Here is a 20,073-nt window from a genome sequence, read left to right on the forward strand (position 1 = left end):
ATAATATGTATTTCTTTTTTATGCATAGAAAAAATGCAAAAACAAGTCGACTATACTAAAAGTTTACCTCATTTTGCAAGTAAAAGGTAAACACTAGCATATTTTCGGAAAAGTTAGAAAAAAAAACTAAAAACCTGGAAAAAGGGGATCCATATAAACCAGATTTTGATAACGATATATATATATATATATATATATATATATATAGATATATATATAGATAGATAGATAGATAGATAGATAGATAGATAGATAGATAGATAGATAGATAGATAGATAGATAGATATTACAGTTTATACTGTATTTTAAGGTAAGGTATAATCTGTTAAATGTATTTAATATCTCTCTCTTCCCTTTCTTATCTTTCTTACACATTTTGTTACTTCATATTAATTTTTTTTAATTAATCAGTATCTTTACAAAGTATCCAAAATATCAGTACTTTCCCAAAGTTGTAATTTCAAAGGTTATTTTTCAAAACAGATTATTATGATATTTTAACAAATAAGAACAAACTGTCTGAATTAAATATATTTAACAATTTTTTCGAAATCTTAGCTATAAGAATATAGATAAATAACGTTAGTGAAACATATCTAAGGAGAGAATTTTGTACACAAAAGCCTTCTTCATTGTCGAAAAACAGAATCATCAAAAAGGTAATAAAGTAGATACCCTGAAAAACCAGAATCAATTTACCGTAAAGAAGTACTAGTTCCCTGAGTGACGCTACTTTTTACAGCAGAGATCATTTAGAACGTAAAATCGTACGATACCAAAAATCTGATATAGGTAATTTTTATAGTAATATTTACTATAAAATAACTGAAAAATTCTAATTAAATAAATATCACTGTAATAATTACGGTATAATATTTTATATTAAAATGGATAGTACGGATGATGATCTCAAAGCGCAGTCACTTCATTCCGTAATTTTTTGAATTTCTTACAGTATAAGGTCTTCACATCAAGGTTACATAGATTAATTATATTTTATTAGATGAGGCAGATATAATAATTAATTACACTGGCGGATCCGGATCAATTTATGGTAAAAAGTACTGGCACGATGTGTACATCATCTGTAAAATACAGTTAAGAGTAACATTTATTTTCACCGTAAAGCTTTATACCTTTGTTTTTAAGATTTATTTAACTACAGTAATTTTGTTACTTTATAGTAAGTACTTCAGCTAAACTTATGGTAAATTGGATTCTTTGTTCCATAAGAGTTAAATAATAAAAATGGATTTTACAGCAAAAAGTACTGGCATCCAAAATGCCAGTACTTTTTACTGTAATTTGATTTCTTACAGTGTAGTTTTCTGACGTGGAGCAAGTAGAGCAATTAATGGCATGGAAAAAGTAATTCATACTCTAAATTGCTTTCAATTTTAAAATTTGAGCACTAGCTTGATTTCCTTAGTTTTGATTAAACTGATTCATAGTTTTAAAATGTTGTCATAATTCTTGATTTAAAAATAATTGTTTTTCTATTATAAAATAATATGGACAAAAAACATACTACTACATAATGGATTAAAATATAAATAATGTTTAATATTCTTTTTATCTTTTTCAGCAACATAGAAAATTATTTTAACTGCAGCTGGTTTGAGCGAACCGCGTTAATTACACCAACCAGAAATATGGAGCTTAGTCAATAACAAGTAACTAATGCATAGTTAATTTGAATATATATTCAAATCAATCTTGCTATAAGACAGTTTGAAAATCAATAAAAAAAATAATACTTTAAAAAAAAACTTGTAATATAAGACTAGAACAAGATACATTCAAGAAATATATTGGAAACTCAGATAGTATTGTTAAAAAAAAATGCAAAAACAAGTACACAAAGGTAAACATTTTTTCATGTCATAGACGAAACGTAAAATAAAGAAGAAACAGATTCGTTAAAGAATCAATTGGAAAATTTTTCCTAAATGTCAATATGTTCACCTTTAATTATAAATCATTTATTCGTAATTTTATAACACATAAATAAAAAAAATACATCTGACATGATTTTTCAAGATAATTTTAACGACTTCTATTTAAAAATGCTATTAATTATCTTTTTCATTGAGATAAAGTAAACAATTTCATCAAAAATTGGTAACAATCTTTAAAAAAAACATTCTTTAATTATCGTAAAAACTACGCAATAATATTGGTGATCTTTTATTTCATGAGTCTTTTTAACGAAAACAACCATTCTCCAATAATTTACGAGCCAAAACGCAAAGAAGAAAACTACTCTGAATTTTAGAAAATAAAAAGGGGAAGATCCAAATGTTGACATAAATTTCTGGTTTCTATGAGTAAACTTTCAGTGCAACTCAGTATATACCATATCTTCGGTACAAATGGCAGACACGTGTACCATAAAAATGCTGTAAAAAATTTGATGTGGTGACATTTTACAAAAGTTGCTGCTCGAACGCTCCTATAAATACAGCTATGTCCACAATAAAACTCAACGCTGTTGAATAAATATTGACAACTAAGCTTGTAGATCGTATTAGTCAATACCACTTTTGAAATTTATGGGAATCTTTACTCGAGCAAAATAAATGTTTGTGTTTTTGGTATTTTGAGAGAAATCAACTAATAAAAATAAAAAGATTGTTATTGGAGACATTTGATGAAAATAAATAAATGATTCGTGAAAAAGTCGATGCTTGATTTTATAAAAACTTACATTTTCAAACTACTATGGCTTCAAAGTTGGCTGTTTTTATTACATTCAACAAGCAATTAATTTACACATTGTGTGGTTATTGACATTAATCGAATTATTACGTGGTTATTTTATGGGTTATATGTTTTTCATAGTTATATATTTTTCATACATTATGGAATTGGTATTTGATAATAATGAAATCACAGATGATTTTGTCCCTTCAAATATTTTAAATATTGAGTCATTGATGTTTGCTATCATACAGCTCTCATCAAGAAAAAGAATTTAGTGTTTAATATCAGATATTTACATATTTTTTTATTCGTTATGAAATATAAACTCAATGATCACAATAAACGTGGTAGCATAGACGAGCTACTTTACTAAATTATTATTTTTGAAGTAATTTAAGACCATGCGTCTTTTAGCTTTCATATATGCTTAAAAAAAGTGCTTATATAAACCTAAATAAAGTATTTAAAATAAAAAATATAAGTTAAATAAATGGAAGAATAATACTAATTAGTTTTGGAGAATCATCAAAATTTTTATTATTGACTTGCTTAAATAACTTTGAAAATATGTTCTGGTGCAATTACCGCACTGTATGTTAATGAAATTTCAGAAAAAGAAATAAAAAACATATTTTTCTTTAATAAAGCAAAAATATTTGATATTTAAACCATTAATTCTGTAAATGTTCTGCTCGAAAGGAAATGGTTTACCAGAAATTCTAGTTTTTGAAATTTTAATTCTAATTACCACACATTCATTATAAAATAAAAGAAATTAAAAGTAAATTTAACTGGCTAAATGGTTTTAATATCATGCTCTAAAGTATCATGATAAAAATACAAAAATATGCACAATTTTATCATAGATTACAAAATTATATTTCACTATTGATTTGACAAAATCATTACTAAAGCACTTCAGTAAATATTACTGAGCTTCTTGGTATGTCCATAGTGCCAAATAATACACGGTAAACTTTATTATATTCTTGTAGCTTTGCCCATAGTATTTTTCTTAGTGAAAAATGCTTAATTATTTTTTGTAATAAGTACAAATTGAAACAAAAAAAAACTATGCTCAAAAGAGCGAAACTAATGTAGAAACGTTACTAATTAGCTTAGAAGAAGGTAAAAAAAAACATTTATTATTGACGCCTATGTTGCTTATTCAATTTTGGTAATAGGCTCTTATAGTATTTTGGCAATTGATGCAATTTTAAGAGGTAGTAAATAAACTAAGATAGGAACAATCAGTATGTTTGGTACTGATTAAGACTGCTCTAAAACTGAAAACAAAAGGAACAAAATATGTGAAAACTTTTACATACATGGGAAATCAACAAAAAAAGTAGTTTTTACGTTACAATAGTATATAATTGGAGTTTCCATGTTAAGTACTATTAAATGATAAAGTAGTTTTTCAATATAAACCTTTATTATTAATCTTAATTCACAGTGTGTGAATAATGATTTCTAAAGTGTTAGTCAATAAATTCATGTTTATTGCACGTGTATTATCCTGGGTTTTATTTATTACTTATCATTTCGTTAGCAATTACAATATTTTGATCAAGGTTTGTAGTAGGTATTTCGTAAGCAGCTGGAAACTCCAGCTCATCTAAGACTGTTATCATCAGCACGCTCATAGTAAGGGTTACATAAAAGTTGCGTAAGTTTTATAATTAAAGTTAGTAAAATTATACTGACCTATTGTACCTGGTGAACCAATGCTGACTCCATCATCTCGCAACCACAGCATTACTTTTATGAATGATCTCACGGCTGGTGGACTATGACACAATAATACAGCAGTACTTCCTCTTATTACAAAATGATCTGACACATGGACTTCATAAGGTTGTTGCAAAACTATAAATAAATGATATCTCTGTAAATTAATGTGTAGATTAACTCAGAACAAAAAATAACCTCAATAACAAGTTGATATCACTTTAATTTGAAGTTTATTAAAGCTATTTAAACTTTAGCAAGGAATTAAGAAATGTTTTGTGTAAAGTATTTGCACACAAATTCTCAATAAGAGATAGGCTCAATATTTATAACAGTTAACGTGTGTACCGTTATCACAAATAACCTGAAAAATACAAATAATCCATGCCTTTTGTGGGAACATTGCTCACTCTACAACATTGAAATATCATGCTGTCATTGATTTTTCTCCTAAAAATGATATATTAAATACTAAATAAATAATATTTCGATGGAAAAAAACACTCATAAACTTTATATTAATCAACAAAATTTTAAATACAATTCTTTAACTAATTTATATATAAAAGCCCTACTTCATTTCATTAGGATCAAAAGTTCGGACCCTGGCACGAAAGAAAAAAACTTGTTTCTCTTACATCAAACAAACAACTTTTCAACTTTTGTTTATAAGTTTCATTTGTAAATATTGATAAAAAAATAAATTTGAACTTAAATTAATTCAATTGATGAGACTTGTTTCAAAGCCAATTTTTTCAAGGTATAATTGTTCCATTAAATTGTTCCTTAGTATTGTTTCCAAATCTATAATTTGCATGTTTTTAGAAATTTCTCTAGATGTCCTCAGAAACACCTTATCACTTATTGTAATAATTCTTGTCTAAAATATCAGTTGAACATCAATATTATGTATTATGTGAATAATTTTTTAAATGTGATTCAGTAATATTGCCTTGAGCTCTTCTACCTTATGTTTCACATACCAGTGAATTGTTGTATTTTCCAGTTTACAAAAAATTAAAATTTTATTTGAGAACATCAGAAAGACAATATATTTTTGGAAGAGGGTATTTATAGGAATTAAATTTTTATTTCAAGAAAATGTTTATTCTAAAGAAAAATTTTATAACAATTGTATATGCGAAATTAATTTTACGTATATTAATTAAAGCTTATTTTTATAAAAGCCTAAGTAATGTTTTTTAAGGAATAATAATCGTATTTTTTTTACTTTTATTAATTTCCGTTTTAAAAGAAGGTGCAAATTATAATATTGAAATTATATTCAAACAATTAAGCAAATTTTTATCACCTTATAGAAAAGGTAAATAAAAAAAGTACTAAAAAGTGAAAATCAATTTTCTTCCTCATTGTTTTTAGCTGAATAAAAACTAATTTATTTTCCTTGTGTGACTTAAAAAACGATGCAAAAGTAAAGATCTTTTTGTCAAACAATTATTCACTTCATTGTTCCCATTATTTTAATATGCTACAAAAGCAGAATAATTAAAAAAAATAATTTTATATCTAAAATTCTCTATGGATAACACTATTCTCTTTTATTAATCAAGATTTTCTTATTATCTTCGATAACAAAGTGAAGCGAAAATAGAATGAACGCAAAAAACTTCCATATTCTGTGATTAAACAAATGAGAATTACAGAAAAAACGTATTTTGAACAATGGTAAACATAATTAACTGGAGCTGTGAATGCGTTTTTTTTATTGATTTTACGTAAATAGACTGTTGCCTAACTGAATTTGACCTTTAAGTGTATTAAAATAATTAGAACGTTTGCTTTGAGCATCAAATAACCAGCTCAATCTCACGGAATAGAGTTTCTTTTTAGTTTTAGATTGTTACAATTTGTTGAACAAACATATTCACTCCAAATGCCCTAGAGGTACAACATGCCTGTTGTATTAAGTTAGATCTTAGAAGGTTTATTATTTAAGATCGTACCTTTTATTCTCAGATTGTGCTCAAGGGCTGGAAATAATTTACTAAGATAACAAGATATGTAATAAACCTAAGGCGATTCAGAAGTTCTCATGGTTCCACACCAATTAGCTGTGAAAAGAAACTTTTGTTAAAACTGATTTCTGAAACGTTGGAGTGTTTAATTATCTAAATATCTTAAAGGATTTGCTTGGTTAAGCTATGCTTCCAATTTTGATCTCGAAGAAAGATTTTCTCTACCTTATTAAAACATCTTAGTTGTGAAAGAAACATTGCTAAGAATAGAAATTTTAATATTTTCGTTGAATTTTTCTAATTAACTTCGGTTACACTTAGATTTTAATTTATGTTTAAGAGTTGAGTGAGGCACAAATTGTAAAATTAACATACTTAAAAGTTTATATATTGATTTATTAATGCTACAATGAAAGATTTCACGGCTTAGCAAATTTTAGAAAATCGAAAGAGAAAAAAAATCTTTACTTTCGAAATACTGAAATGGAATATATCCGGATGCATTCGTGTTAGAATTCTATGGATAGAAAAGTATTCTTGAGATAAATTCTGCACTTTTGAATTCAGTTAGCACTTCTGATCCACAGTTCGTCTATGTTCACGCTTAAAAGTTTAAAATATTTATATAGGAATATTTTGAAAATATCATCAAATTATTAACTTATCAATCTTGGAACATCTGACCTGGTGCAAATTTTTCTCAGTGCAGTTGAAGGCAAAGGTCAGTCTGATTACCCTTCTTACAGGATATTGTTCCATCTTATGTTAAACGTGATGTATAAGTTGTTTCATTCCACAAATTTTCATAAACGCTTTTGTCACCAATACCAAAGGACTTGGGTGAACCATATTTTTTGTAAAATTTAGATCATGATTTTATATGTGGTTAATATTGTTATCGCCTGACACAGGATAGAAAAAAATTATCCCTAGCTACAGTGGTATTTCTATAATTTTTGAAAAAGCAATCTATTTTGTAAACAGAAACCACATTATACATAGCAAAACTTTTCATTTTGATACAAATTCGAAAACATAAATGACAAATGTACCTCAAACAATCAGTGAAGGTCGTAGCAAAATTTTTTTTTTTTGAAAGTCCTCAGTGCTCTCCTCTCATATTCTCAGAATTACTGAAAAATTATCAACTGTAATTTTTCCGCTTTGTAGTTAATGTTTTGAGGCCCACTTACCTGACAAATAGTTTTTCATTGTGAACGGGAATCGAAAATATCGTAACATATAATTTTTTCTCTTTTCCATTTTTTAACCGAACTGCCAAAATTTTCGTTGTTTCCGGAGAATTTTTTTCTAGTAATAGCGAAATGAGGCATTTTGTCTAATCACATTTTTGAGACAAAATAATAAGTTTTATGTTTCGTCTGATAAATGCGATTTAAAAAAACATTCTCCCTACAGAATGCATATAAATAAATGATAATTATATGTCCATGCATTAAGTGCTATCAAAATTTAAAAATATTTTCTAGTATTGCTTTTCTACTGCAGCTTTAATTAAAAAAATAAATTAAAGAAATTCAGCGTATTTGGAAAAACTTTAATTAAAACAAGAATCTCCTTAAGAAGTATTAGTTCACCAAATCGCTCCCCACGAAACCATCTGGTCGTCACAGATGATAATAGAGAGTATCTAAGAAGTGGTTCATAGGTTATTTACAGCAAGATTAGGACCCAAATGAAGGATCTCAATTTTCCTGGATGTGCTTCAATCGTGGATACATGCAAGATAAAAGGAATAATACCATAAAATTCCTTATTTTAAAGGCTGAAAAATGTTAGAAGCTTTCTGGTTTTCCTGTGACATCAATAAGAACAAGTCATTTAAAAGCGTAACTTGAGAATCTAATTACGCTGTATGAAAACGTTTGGAAGCAAGGAAACAAAAAAAACTTCGCCCCTGACAGTGATATCTTTTTTAAATCTCTTCCTCTGCTCTTTGTCATAGCACATGACAATTCTTTTCCTTTTATGGAACGTGAATCATGCAGAATTAGAAAAACGATTTAGAACGATGTGCAATTCTTAGAAAATCGATGTCGAAAATTGGAGGAAATCTTTATAGAACCCAATTTTCAGAAATTCAGGTTACAATAGAAGCGAAACTACGATTTTTTCTTGAAGAAAGTTGGAGATTTCAGATAATGTGAGATATCTTTTTTTGATACTACTGCTGAAAACTCAGAAGAAAAACTATAGAGAATGATAATTCAAGAATATAGATGGCAGTACTTTATTGGATAGTTTTTTAATCATTGACTGTTTTGCTCTCTTTTTCAAGTTTTTCGAAAGGAGTCAGCACTATCGATTTTTGAATTTCTTTTAAGTGTGTAGAAATCTGGCAATTTATATTTCATATGGTTTTTCAAACTGTAACTTTATCTTTATTATTCTCAGGGGTCAGAATCTCAGGCTCTCGAAAGGGGTCAGCACTATCGATTTTTAAATTTCATTTAAATGTGTAGAAATCTGGCAATTTATATTTCAAATGGTTTTTCTAACTGTAACTTTATCTTTATTATTCTTATATGTAGACATGTTCTTATTAGTGTTTTCTCAGTGTATTTAGTGCTTTCACAGTTTCACATATTCAATATTTATATTTAATATTTGAATAGTATTTCAATATTTGAATTTTCGAGGTGTTTCATTTTCCTATTTAGTTTTCCATTATGAACCATCAAGGGTTGAAACACCGATGAACCATCATTTTGGTTGAACCACTGACTGCAGAAGGACTCCTGTCAGCCTCCTGATTAAATGCCGTTTTTGCTTACATACATATCTTTAAAATTTCAATTTGCTTGTTTTTGGTTTCCAACTTTTTATTTAAATTGTTTACATAAGACGAATCTGGTTTTAGCTGCTTTTAGCTTTGCGTTTTTCCATTTTACTTTACTATTTCGAAGTTTTTATAATAAAAATTGTTTAAATCAATTTCCTACTTTAAATGGTTTCCAACTGTCAGACTGGCACCCATTTGAACCCAGCAAAGTTGACTTAAATCCACCAGATAATTTTTTAATTTTCCTTTTTCAAACCGTATATGAGAACAAAAACCAGGAATAATTGAGGAACTAAAAGAAGCCATTCACTCTGCTAAAACCTTTTTGGAATAAACATGCATGCATCTTTATTCTAAATCTTTGAAATACATAATATATATTTTACTGTGGAACTTCCCTGGAGTACAGAGATTTGTAACATCTCGAAGTACTTTGAAATTCCAGCTTCATCTAGCAATTACAGATTATTATTTACCCGTAATCAGAGAATAATTACTTTATTTTATTATAGAAAACATTTCATGTAAGTTATTTATTTCTACTTATGTATGTAATTTAATTTGAGATTCAGTATTTAGAAAACATTGTTGTAAAATGAAGAGCTCGTAACTACTGTAAGAAGCACGGCACATAATTTTTAAAAGGAAATAAGAGAAAATTCAAGCTTCCGTAAACTCTTCTATTTTTTTCCACATTCCTCGTGAAATACATCCTTGTAATTATTACAACGATCCTTGTAATTATTACAACGATGTAGCAAATATCTCATGAGAGACGCTTCTGAGATCTTTTCGCAATCAACGTGCATGCAATTTTATGGATAAATCATCGAAACTATCTTTGCAATTTTAGGATTAACGATTAAGCATTTAGAAAACGTTGTTATGAAATGATGAGCTCAAAACTACTGTAAGAAGGACCAGACATCATTTTTAAAAAGAAATTTTAAAAAAATCAAGCTTCCGTAGACGTTTTTATTTCTTTCCGCATTTCTCGCTATATACATCCTTGTAATTATTACAACGATGTAGCAAATATACCATGAGAGACGCTTATGAGATCCTTTCGCAATCAACGTGCATGCACTTTTATGGATAAATCATTGAAACTACCTTTGCAATTTTATGATCGACGATTAAGCATTTAGAAAACATTTTTATAAAATGAAGAGCTCAAAACAACTGTAAGAAGGACCAGACATCATTCTTAAAAGGAATTTTTAAAAAATCAAGCTTCCGTAGACACTTTTATTTCCTTCCGCATTTCTCGCAATATACATTTTTGAAATTATTGCAGCGCTGTAGCAAATATCCCATGAGAGAAGCTTTTGAGATTTTTTTCAATGAACGTCCATGAACCTTTAGGAATAAATCATTGAAATACATACTATAATAAATTACATAGGGCTCCACGGAATTACGTAGATATGTAACATCTCGAAGATTTAAGATTTAAGTATTATCGTAACTTAAAGATTTTAGCTTCATCTAACACATACTGATAATTATTGTCCGACATTTAGAGAATAAATATTTTAATTTCGAAAACAGGAAAACTCCTCATGTACGTTATGCATTTACACTTATGTACATAAATTAATTAACGATCAAGTTTAACGATCAAGTCTTTGGAAAACGAAGCTCTAAAATGAAGCGTTCAATATCTAAGAATAAGAAGCAATATATACAATCTTCAAAATGAAATGAAAGAAAATTCAAGCTTCCGTAGACGCTTTTATTTCCTTTTTGCGTTTCTCGCAAAATACATCCTTGAAATTATTACGGTGCTGTAACAAATATCCCACGAGAGACGTTGCTGAGATCTTCTCGCAATCAACGTGCATGCACCTTTAGGGCTAAATCATTGAAATATATAATAACTGTCTTGTTCCAGGGAAGATAATGACTTCGTGCGCAGAGGTTCGCAAAGGAATCGATAACTATAACTTCCTGGATTCTCTATTTCTCTTGGCAATAACTTAGTATCACAGATAAGGATGAGATTTGGTTGGGTCATACGGTGAGATATACATAGAGAATATTCTTAGTTAGGTATGAATTGTGACAGAGAATAATGCTCCAGGTTAGATATGACTCGATCGATTGAAGAGAGAGAAAAAGATCTGAATTAGTCTTGGTATTTTGAGACCACTCGTCGGTAGAATTAAAGTTTTAATGTTGACATGAAATGATTTTATTCAATAGTTTGTCATGTTCTTTATTCCAAATAAATGTATTGGTTTTTGATGATACAATTTTAGTAGTTCTGTTTTCTGTGCATTTTCTGATATGGATTGTAACGCTATCGGATATTTATTGCAGCAATGTCTTTTAGAATATGGAACGGTAAGGCATGAAATAAATGGTTTAAATTTTAATAGCTCACCATAATATGTAAGAAATTAAGTACATTATGAGTTGAAAAATTTAAAAAATATAAATAAAAGGTTTTTACACTCTGACCGATTACTTTTGAGACCATTAGGAGCAAAAAAGATAACTAAATTCAGTAAAAAAATTATTTATTTGTATAATTAAAGGAGAATTCCTTCACCTTTTACTAGCAGCCGCATTCAAGGTTTATTTTTCAAATAAACTGGCTTTAGTAAATTTGTCATTATTGACCTTAGCGAATAGTGAGATTTTGAAAACTTTTTTTCTGTCTTCAATGTTAATTTGTTTGTAGTAGTCACCTTATTATTTCCCTTCATTTTTACAAAGTTTAAAAAAATATTTGTTAAAGAACGGTCATTATAAAATATTAAATAATTTTGATACAGAAATTTAAGCTTTTTTAACAGAAGATGATATACATTTTCCAAAGTGATTTCAAAAATTAAAAATATTCTATTGAACAATTCTAATATCAAATACTATCGTAAAAATGAAAAGCTTAAAAATTATGCAATATGCAATTAATTTAACTGAATGGCTGAAAATTAGAATAACATTAAATATTTTTTGCGGAATGCTATGTACCCAAAAATATAATGATAATTAAAATTATAAAGATATTTGTTCAAATTTGTACATTTTCTCCATTATACCATGGACTCCATGTACATACAAATTTGTACATGGAGTTATACAAGAAAATTTTATTTTGTGTGTTTTTGATTGCACTATAAATGTATATCATCTTGTGCTTATAAAATGCTTTCAGAGTTTATATTTATTTTACTTTATATCATATCTCCATTTCTAATTGTAGTTTTTTTTATTATGCCTTTTGCATCCCTTTAAAACTTTATACTCATTTTTTGGGAGATGTTGTAAAACTGATTTTAGTGCAAACTAAGAATTTTGCTGCAATTCTGTGAAGCAATTTTAGTACACAAACAAAAGTACAAAGTGAGAAAAATTATACACAATATTTTCTATAATTGATAAAAAAATAATGTATAAAATAAAAAAATATATATATCCTGCACGCTTTTCTGTGACGGAGAGGACTAATGGCAAAGAGGGTAACACTATAGTATCGGTCAAAGTTATGGCGCAAAAGTGAAGCAAATTCTCTGTTAAAAGGTGTAGTTCACTAATTTTAGCAACAAAAAAAGGGTGTCTTTGAAAAAACTAATACCTGAAGCTTTTTTTTCGCAGAAAGCTTTATTAAGTCGCTGCAAACAATAGCTGAGAACTGCTCTACTCTGTACTGTACACTTCACCTATATTTAAGGAAAAATGAGGGTGAATAGGGGGGAGAATTCGATGTAATTTATACAGACGAGGTATTGCTTCCGATGTATTTCTTCACTCTGAATCGAATGAGACTGTACATGAGTCAATAAAATGAATAGTTCAGAAAAATCTTGATATTTATTATATCTCGTGATTGAGCTCACTTAATTCAGAATTAAAAAAACCTAAACCAGAAAATATGCTTTATATGTTCAGATAATCTCTGGACAGCGATTTTAAAAAAGTGTACACAAGACATGTAAAAAATTGCACGTTTCATACATAGAAAAACATGTAACTTCTAAACTAATCATTCTATTGATTTATTTAGAGTCTCATTCGATTCTTCATGAAAAAATACTTCAGATACAATCTCACACATGTCTATGTAGAATAAATTTCTCTCCCTCAAATCCCTCTCATTTCCCTAAAAAAAGCGTGAAAACTTACGGTGGGGAAGAGGGAAGTTTTCGGATATCATTCATGATCAAGTTTTCAAAAAAGGAAAATCTAGAGAATTAATTTTTTTGAAGACAAAGTATATTTTTAATGGACTAGTAACAATATGACCTCCGTACTTATTTGTCCTGATAACGTGTTTGGATTTTCAATAAAATTCAATATTTATAATTTTAACTGCTGTTTTTATTTAATCATTAAAGTTTGTTCTTGCTATCTTAACATTTTGTTTTTATTTCTTCATTGATTTTGCAAAGTGGAATAAACAGCTTTCCAGTGGAATGAACAGAAGAATACTTTCGCTTTAGCATACATTTATATAAAAAAGTCCTATTACTACTAAGAAAAGCAAAAAATATTATTAATTATATGCGAAACAATGCAAAACATTGATATGAAACAGGTCCTATGAATGTACAAAGTTTTGTACAAAAATTCAATGAGAAATAATGGTTTAAACACCAAGCTCTCTTAAACACATCAACTGTGTTATTAATTATTCTTAAGAAATGTTAACAGAAACTACCATTAATTGTCGTAATCACCAATGTGGCAAAACAAAATAAAAGCTTCACAAGCACAACATAAAAAAGAGAGATTTTTTCAAAGAAACTGAAGATGAATGGGGAAGAGAATGAAACAAAATAAGAAACTCTTTTTAATTATATTTCTGGCAACACTCTAATGTATTAATTATTTAAGCAAACAGCAAATTTTTTTTCGATGATGATTTAAAACTAACTTACATGGTAAAAAAATTCAGTTATTTACGTAAAATATAAGCTATGTTTTCTTAAAACAATTCTAAATTTTTATGGTTTCTTTTAACTTGATATGCCATTAACTTTAATCTAGTTTTTTTTCTTAAACTTCAAGACAATCTTTCATGTTTTGAGTCTACAGCAGGTTTTTACTGCTTGTTTTTGTGATAAATTTCAACAAGCTGATTTTTGAGATACTTTTTCGCACCCTGATTGTATCATATTGTATTATCTTATATGCATATATTTTTCTTAATATGCTTTGATCTCTTTTTAATTCTGTTATTTTCTTGCATTCATCAGAAATGCATGATCTGCATTTATGATCAGAAATAATATGCTCAGGAATCAGAATACATGTAAGATTCAGAAATGCATGATTAGCGGGTTAGAATCATGTGATTAGTGGGTTAGTATTATTAGTGGATCAGAAATTGATGATTATTATGATTCTATAACTTTTTGGCTTGCGCAAAACTCAGTATTCACAATAAATAGCACTTTAAAAAATCTTATTCCCAAATCTATATTGACAATTTGTTTAATTATTAAATTTATAAAACGATTAAAGTACTGGATGAAAATTAATTAAATTAATAAATGTTTGCCTAATTATATACTTAATGAAACGTGAATAAAACTTGTAAAGATAAATTTATTTCGTTTTTTTTCCCTTACATAAAAATGAGTAAAAGTTTCTCTTATTTTTTAAATAAATTTTTATTCTGACATAAAGTGCAATTATAATTTTAAAATATTTTATTTTAATTACATTAATATAAATTATTTTGAAATTATAATCCAATTCAGCTTAAATAGGAGAAAAGGAATTTCGAAAAAGAATTTGCTTATATATTTATTCATTACTCATATTTTAATTTGCAAGTGGCTTAGCTGTACTTTTTTTTTTTTAATTAGTGTGCGAAAGCGTATTTATGTTTAAAATTAGAATATGAAATAGAAATCAATAATAGCTTAAAGCAATTAATTTTTCAGGAATTTTTTTTTTCATAAATAAAAAATATAAGAAAAAATATATTAGCCTTTTTATTAAAGTTGTATATATTTAAAAAAAATAGGAAAAATTGGCACTAATTTCACAAAACATATTTTTTTAATATATATATTAAAAAAAACAGTAATAAAAAAAGGAAAAGAAAAAATTTTTAATCAGATAAATATTTTTTTTCAAATTACCTTAAAATATTTATGTGATTCAAGCAGAATAAATAAGTATTTTATGCGCTTGAAAATGCTAATTTATTACTTGTAGTTTAACTCGTAAAAACAAAAGAAATACATTTATCGTTTTAATGAGACGAAACGAAGCTAGCTGTAAAGCCCTTCTGATAAGAAAATAATGATTATTTTATGAGTATTTTAAATGTTTTTTTCTTCAAATTTTGTTTTAAATGACTTTTATCTATTTTATTACTGAGAAGAAAATTGTTATAGCCGCTGCATCGTCAGCGAAATATTTTGTTACTATGGAATTCGGAATATTGTAAGAAAAAAAAAATAATACAAATCTTTAATGTTTAAGTAGCTGGTATAAATACGCTGATACTTTTCTTAAATTGTAGTAACTTAATGCAGACAATATTGCATCATCCGAAGTAAGTATCAGTGTTTTTTGCAAAAATTTTAAACTTGGTAAACGTAAAGTCATTGAAGTTAAGTGAGATAAATATTGAAGTTAAAATGTATATATATTACCAATGCAATTTGATATTAAAAATAAAGTTCCTTTCAGTTGGTTTTTAAATGGTAAAAAGTTTTTGATACATTTAACAGTTGAAAAAATACACAAAACATAATTGAAAATTTATAAATTCCTTTTTATGCTTTAATTTATTCGTCTAAATTATGTTATTTACTTCTTATTTTGAAAATAAGAAGACTTAAAATTGTTGTATACCTAGAAAGATTAAAGGAGACAGTTTTGCCCTTTCCAGATTGTTTAGGTTTAGGTTAGGTTTAGGTTAGGCAATTAGAGATCCAAGGCCTTAAAATGCAATCATAATGAATTTAATAAAAAATATATTAGAGACGATCATCAAAATTCTATGTTATTTTATCTAATTTCGTTTAGGAAAATGTTTATTAAACTGAACACTGGCATTTCGATTATATACAATACGTCAGTTGCTTAGATAAATGAGTTTCATTGTCTTTCTAAATAATAATTATATATACGTTGAAATTCCATTGTTTCTTTGATTATACTGGGATACTTTGTACCAAAAAATATCTGGGGTTTTGTGATACCTATTAAATTACCTAAGAGGCCATCCTTGGCCCCTCCCGTCATACTGGGTATTAAGTTCTATACATACTTTTCTATAAGGCTGATACATGAATGACTGAATGGACATAATCAATTTCTAATCTTTATTTTTCATCACGATCTTACTATCTGATCCATGAGAGGGGCAAATTAGGGTAAAATACATTTCCTCTCGGTTTGAAGAGGTGATAAAGAGCTAATGTCATCAACAATAGGATCAAACTTCGTATGAGAAAAACAAGTTTTCAGGACATCAAAATGAGCTGATGTCACTATTATGAAAATAATCTTGCATTAATAAAATTTAATTTATGCTCAAGATTCCAATAATGTGAGGCAATTGATCAATGTTCGTATTCTTGAATGATGTATTTTAGACAAGTAATATCTTAAAGGTTCAGTTCTTTTGGGATTACTTAATTTATTTAGATTACTCAATTTGGGATTATTAAATTTAGTTAGATTACTCAATTTGGGATTACTTAATTTATTTAGATTACTCAATATGGGATTACTTAATTTGTTTAGATTACTAAATTTGGGATTACTTAATCTATTTAGATTACTCAGTTTGTGATTACTTAATTTATTTAGATTACTCAATTTGGGATTACTTAATTTATTTAGATTACTAAATTTGGCATTACTTAATTTATTTAGATTACTCAATTTGGGATTACTTAATTTATTTACATTACTCAACTTGGGATTACTTATTTAGGATTTGTAGTGTTTAAAACTCTTTACTATACAAAATAATTTCTCAGGCTTTGGAACCTTTAAAAACCAATGTATGTTGACCAAATGACGTAAATATTTAATTATACCACGCGCTCATAAGATTTTTTTTATTCTTTCCTGACTGAATTTCTAATAACAAAAACTTTTTTGACGAATTGCATTATTTGTCCCATAAGATACATAATACATCATCATCATATTGTAGACTCAGCGAAACAAATGGCTACACCTATTATCGAGAGGGTTATCATTCAATCTATTCGTACTACAAGATATTTTCCATTAAGCCCAACTGTTTTCCTGAAGGATATCCTGAGAGCGACAGCAAGTTTGATGTCATCATAGCGTGTGGGAAAGGTGCAAGTGCATATGACAGGCGGAAAACTTTTCCCGATGTAGGGAATTCCAGGGAAAATTCTACCCTCCCGCACTCTTTCCCAGAGCAAAGCTCTTATGTACAAAACAAATACGAGCGCTACGATGATACAGCTCTGGAAATGTATCGGGATTTCATTTAAGGAATAACGCGTGAATAATTCACATATTCTCTACGATCCAATTATCTTCTCTTTTTTTTCAACGAAGGAGCATTCTCCTTTTCTGTCAATTCTTTCAGAAATATCTCTTTGAAGTTCAAAGTAGAGCGGTAATGGGAAAGTTAGAAGAAGGGATATTCTGAGTGAAGAGGATTTCATGCTAGAGAAAATTGGAATCTTGACAACGAATTCTTGCGAATTACGCTATCTGAGCGAAAGTCTTGTTTGTTTAAGTTTCATCTGATTATTTGCTTCCGAGAGAAATTTAAGCTGAAAAATTCTGATGTTTGTTCTTTATCTTGTAATAATTACAGTTAGAAAGATGCGTGTCTATAATTTTTAGCAGTCATTTATTGAATGTTGCATTGGACTTTTGTTATCCAGATGTAACTATATTTATCGAGGTGTCATAACATTTTAAATGAAGAATGTTGCATGAAATGATTTTTTTTTATTCGGCGCGTATATTACCTTATGTTAAATCTAAAAAGTAATCCACTAAAGAGGATGTATGTAAACTCAGGATTCAGGAAATTTCAAACATGAGTCGAATGAAGTTTCTGAAATATATAATTTCGAAGTTGTTATGACAAACAAAAATATAGTTTCGATGCAACTAGCACCCATTTCTAGGAATATATAAAACATATAAATTTGCACTATCTCTTCACTTGCTACAATAATTAATTTCATGTCATCAAAAGATTGATATTTAAATTAATTTTCAGAGTTACTTTACTTGTTTCTTTTAAACCATTTTTGAAACATTTCCTTACTCAAAAAAGTCACTTAACCAACCAAGTTTATTTTATCCTTTCACTAAGGAATTTATGAAACTTTTAAATTTTAAAATTAGGAGGATAAAAAAGATAAAAGCATACAGTCTTAAAACCACGAAGGCCTTGAGTAACTTTTAAAAGGGGCTAAAAGAAAATAAATGAAAATTTTCCCTAAAATTTAGACTTTAATAAAGTAAAACTCAACATGAGATGTTTTGAGTTAATATGTCATTTTTTTAGCTACAACTCTGTTTTTATTCTTATGAGGCTCTTATGATTTTTTTATTAGATTAATCTCTCTTATGTTTCTTATCATTGTTTTAAGATTTTCTACCTTAAAAGATCTTTCTCCTGACTTATTAACAGCATTTCAGGAAGTATTTCAAAGCAGTTTTTTAAATACACATATTCTTATAGTATACAAAGAGAACGTCTGTAGTGATCTAAATTATAAGCGTCTTTTAAAAGTTTTCAGCCGAGACAAAGAATATAATTTAAGCCATATTAAAATAATAAATTAAGATCTTAACCAAAATTGCTTGTTTTTATCAAAACTTCTTTCATATAATTACGTAAGCATTGCTAAGAGGAGTCGGTTGGGCATATACCGATTAACTGACCTCTTTCGATGTACTTTTTCTCAGCATAAGCAAGATATTGATTCCGTTTTTTTTTCACAGAATATTTACATATACTTGTTCATACTGTTATAACTATTAATACATATCTTTGACAGAAATTGTTTTCAAAAATTGTGAACTGTGAACTTCAAATTTTTTAAATGTTTCAATATTTTTGAGCAAAAATCTTTCATAACTCAAAAAGTATTACTGTTCACTTTAAAACATTACCACAGTATAAAACTGATATAATCTAAAATATCCCCAAAATGTTTCAGAGCGATATAAGTAGTTTATTAGAAAAGACACATAAAAAATGTCAGTTTTAGCGTTATTGATTGATGACTTACCGACTTTCTTTAAGTAAAATAAGTTTTACATACATAAAATAAAAAATGGAGAAAATAAAGTTTTTTTTAATTATCTCAATAAATATGAAATATCAATTAACAAATTTCAAAGTTCCTTACGTTCTGTGTAAAACATAATAATACTAATCTATATATTTCTCACGTTTTTCATGAAAACTATTAAGCTTGAATATATGCCTTTCACAATAAGAGCCTATTGTTAATATTCCAGTTTAGCACTGAGCCTTAAAAGGAACTAAAATAATTCTAAGAGGAAAATGTTGTGGAAATAATTTATCACATAATAATGACCCTATAGTGGTGTCTAGTCACATATAAGCACATTATACACCATGAAAAGATCTTCAAGTTAAATATGCTGCCACCTAACCACAGACCTTTTGTTAACGCTGTTTTGGTTTTGAATCCAGCTTGCTTGCATTTCAGGAATGCACCCAAAATCATCCCACCGTCAAATGTTTCCAATTAAGGTAATGCACTGAATATTGCCAAACGAGAGAACGAAGCTGTTTGAAATGCAAGCTAAACAATAATTAGAACTCTGCTCTGTAGAAAGATCCTGTTGCAATTACTTTAAACGGGAATGACTCGATAATAGGTTTCACATATCCAAAAGTGTTTTCG

At 27.8% G+C, this 20,073-nt stretch overlaps 1 protein-coding gene across 6 annotated transcripts in view; it reads right to left on the reverse strand.

Moving 5' to 3' along the window:
- Positions 1-20,073, reverse strand: part of LOC107452990 (cell adhesion molecule Dscam1) — a 308,431-nt gene that overhangs the window by 202,688 nt on the left and 85,670 nt on the right. For all 6 annotated transcript variants that reach the window (XR_015429856.1, XR_015429858.1, XM_087153625.1 and 3 more), the window contains exon 3: positions 4,412-4,573. Coding sequence is in view for 4 of the 6 variants with exons in the window: in XM_087153625.1 (XP_087009751.1) it covers positions 4,412-4,573 (162 nt within the window). In the remaining 2 variants the exon portion in view is untranslated. The remainder of the gene's footprint in view (positions 1-4,411; positions 4,574-20,073) is intronic.

Source organism: Parasteatoda tepidariorum, chromosome 10 (genome assembly GCF_982258835.1).
Source record: "Parasteatoda tepidariorum strain Cologne lab strain chromosome 10, Ptep-v5.0, whole genome shotgun sequence".
Classification (NCBI taxonomy): domain Eukaryota; kingdom Metazoa; phylum Arthropoda; class Arachnida; order Araneae; family Theridiidae; genus Parasteatoda; species Parasteatoda tepidariorum.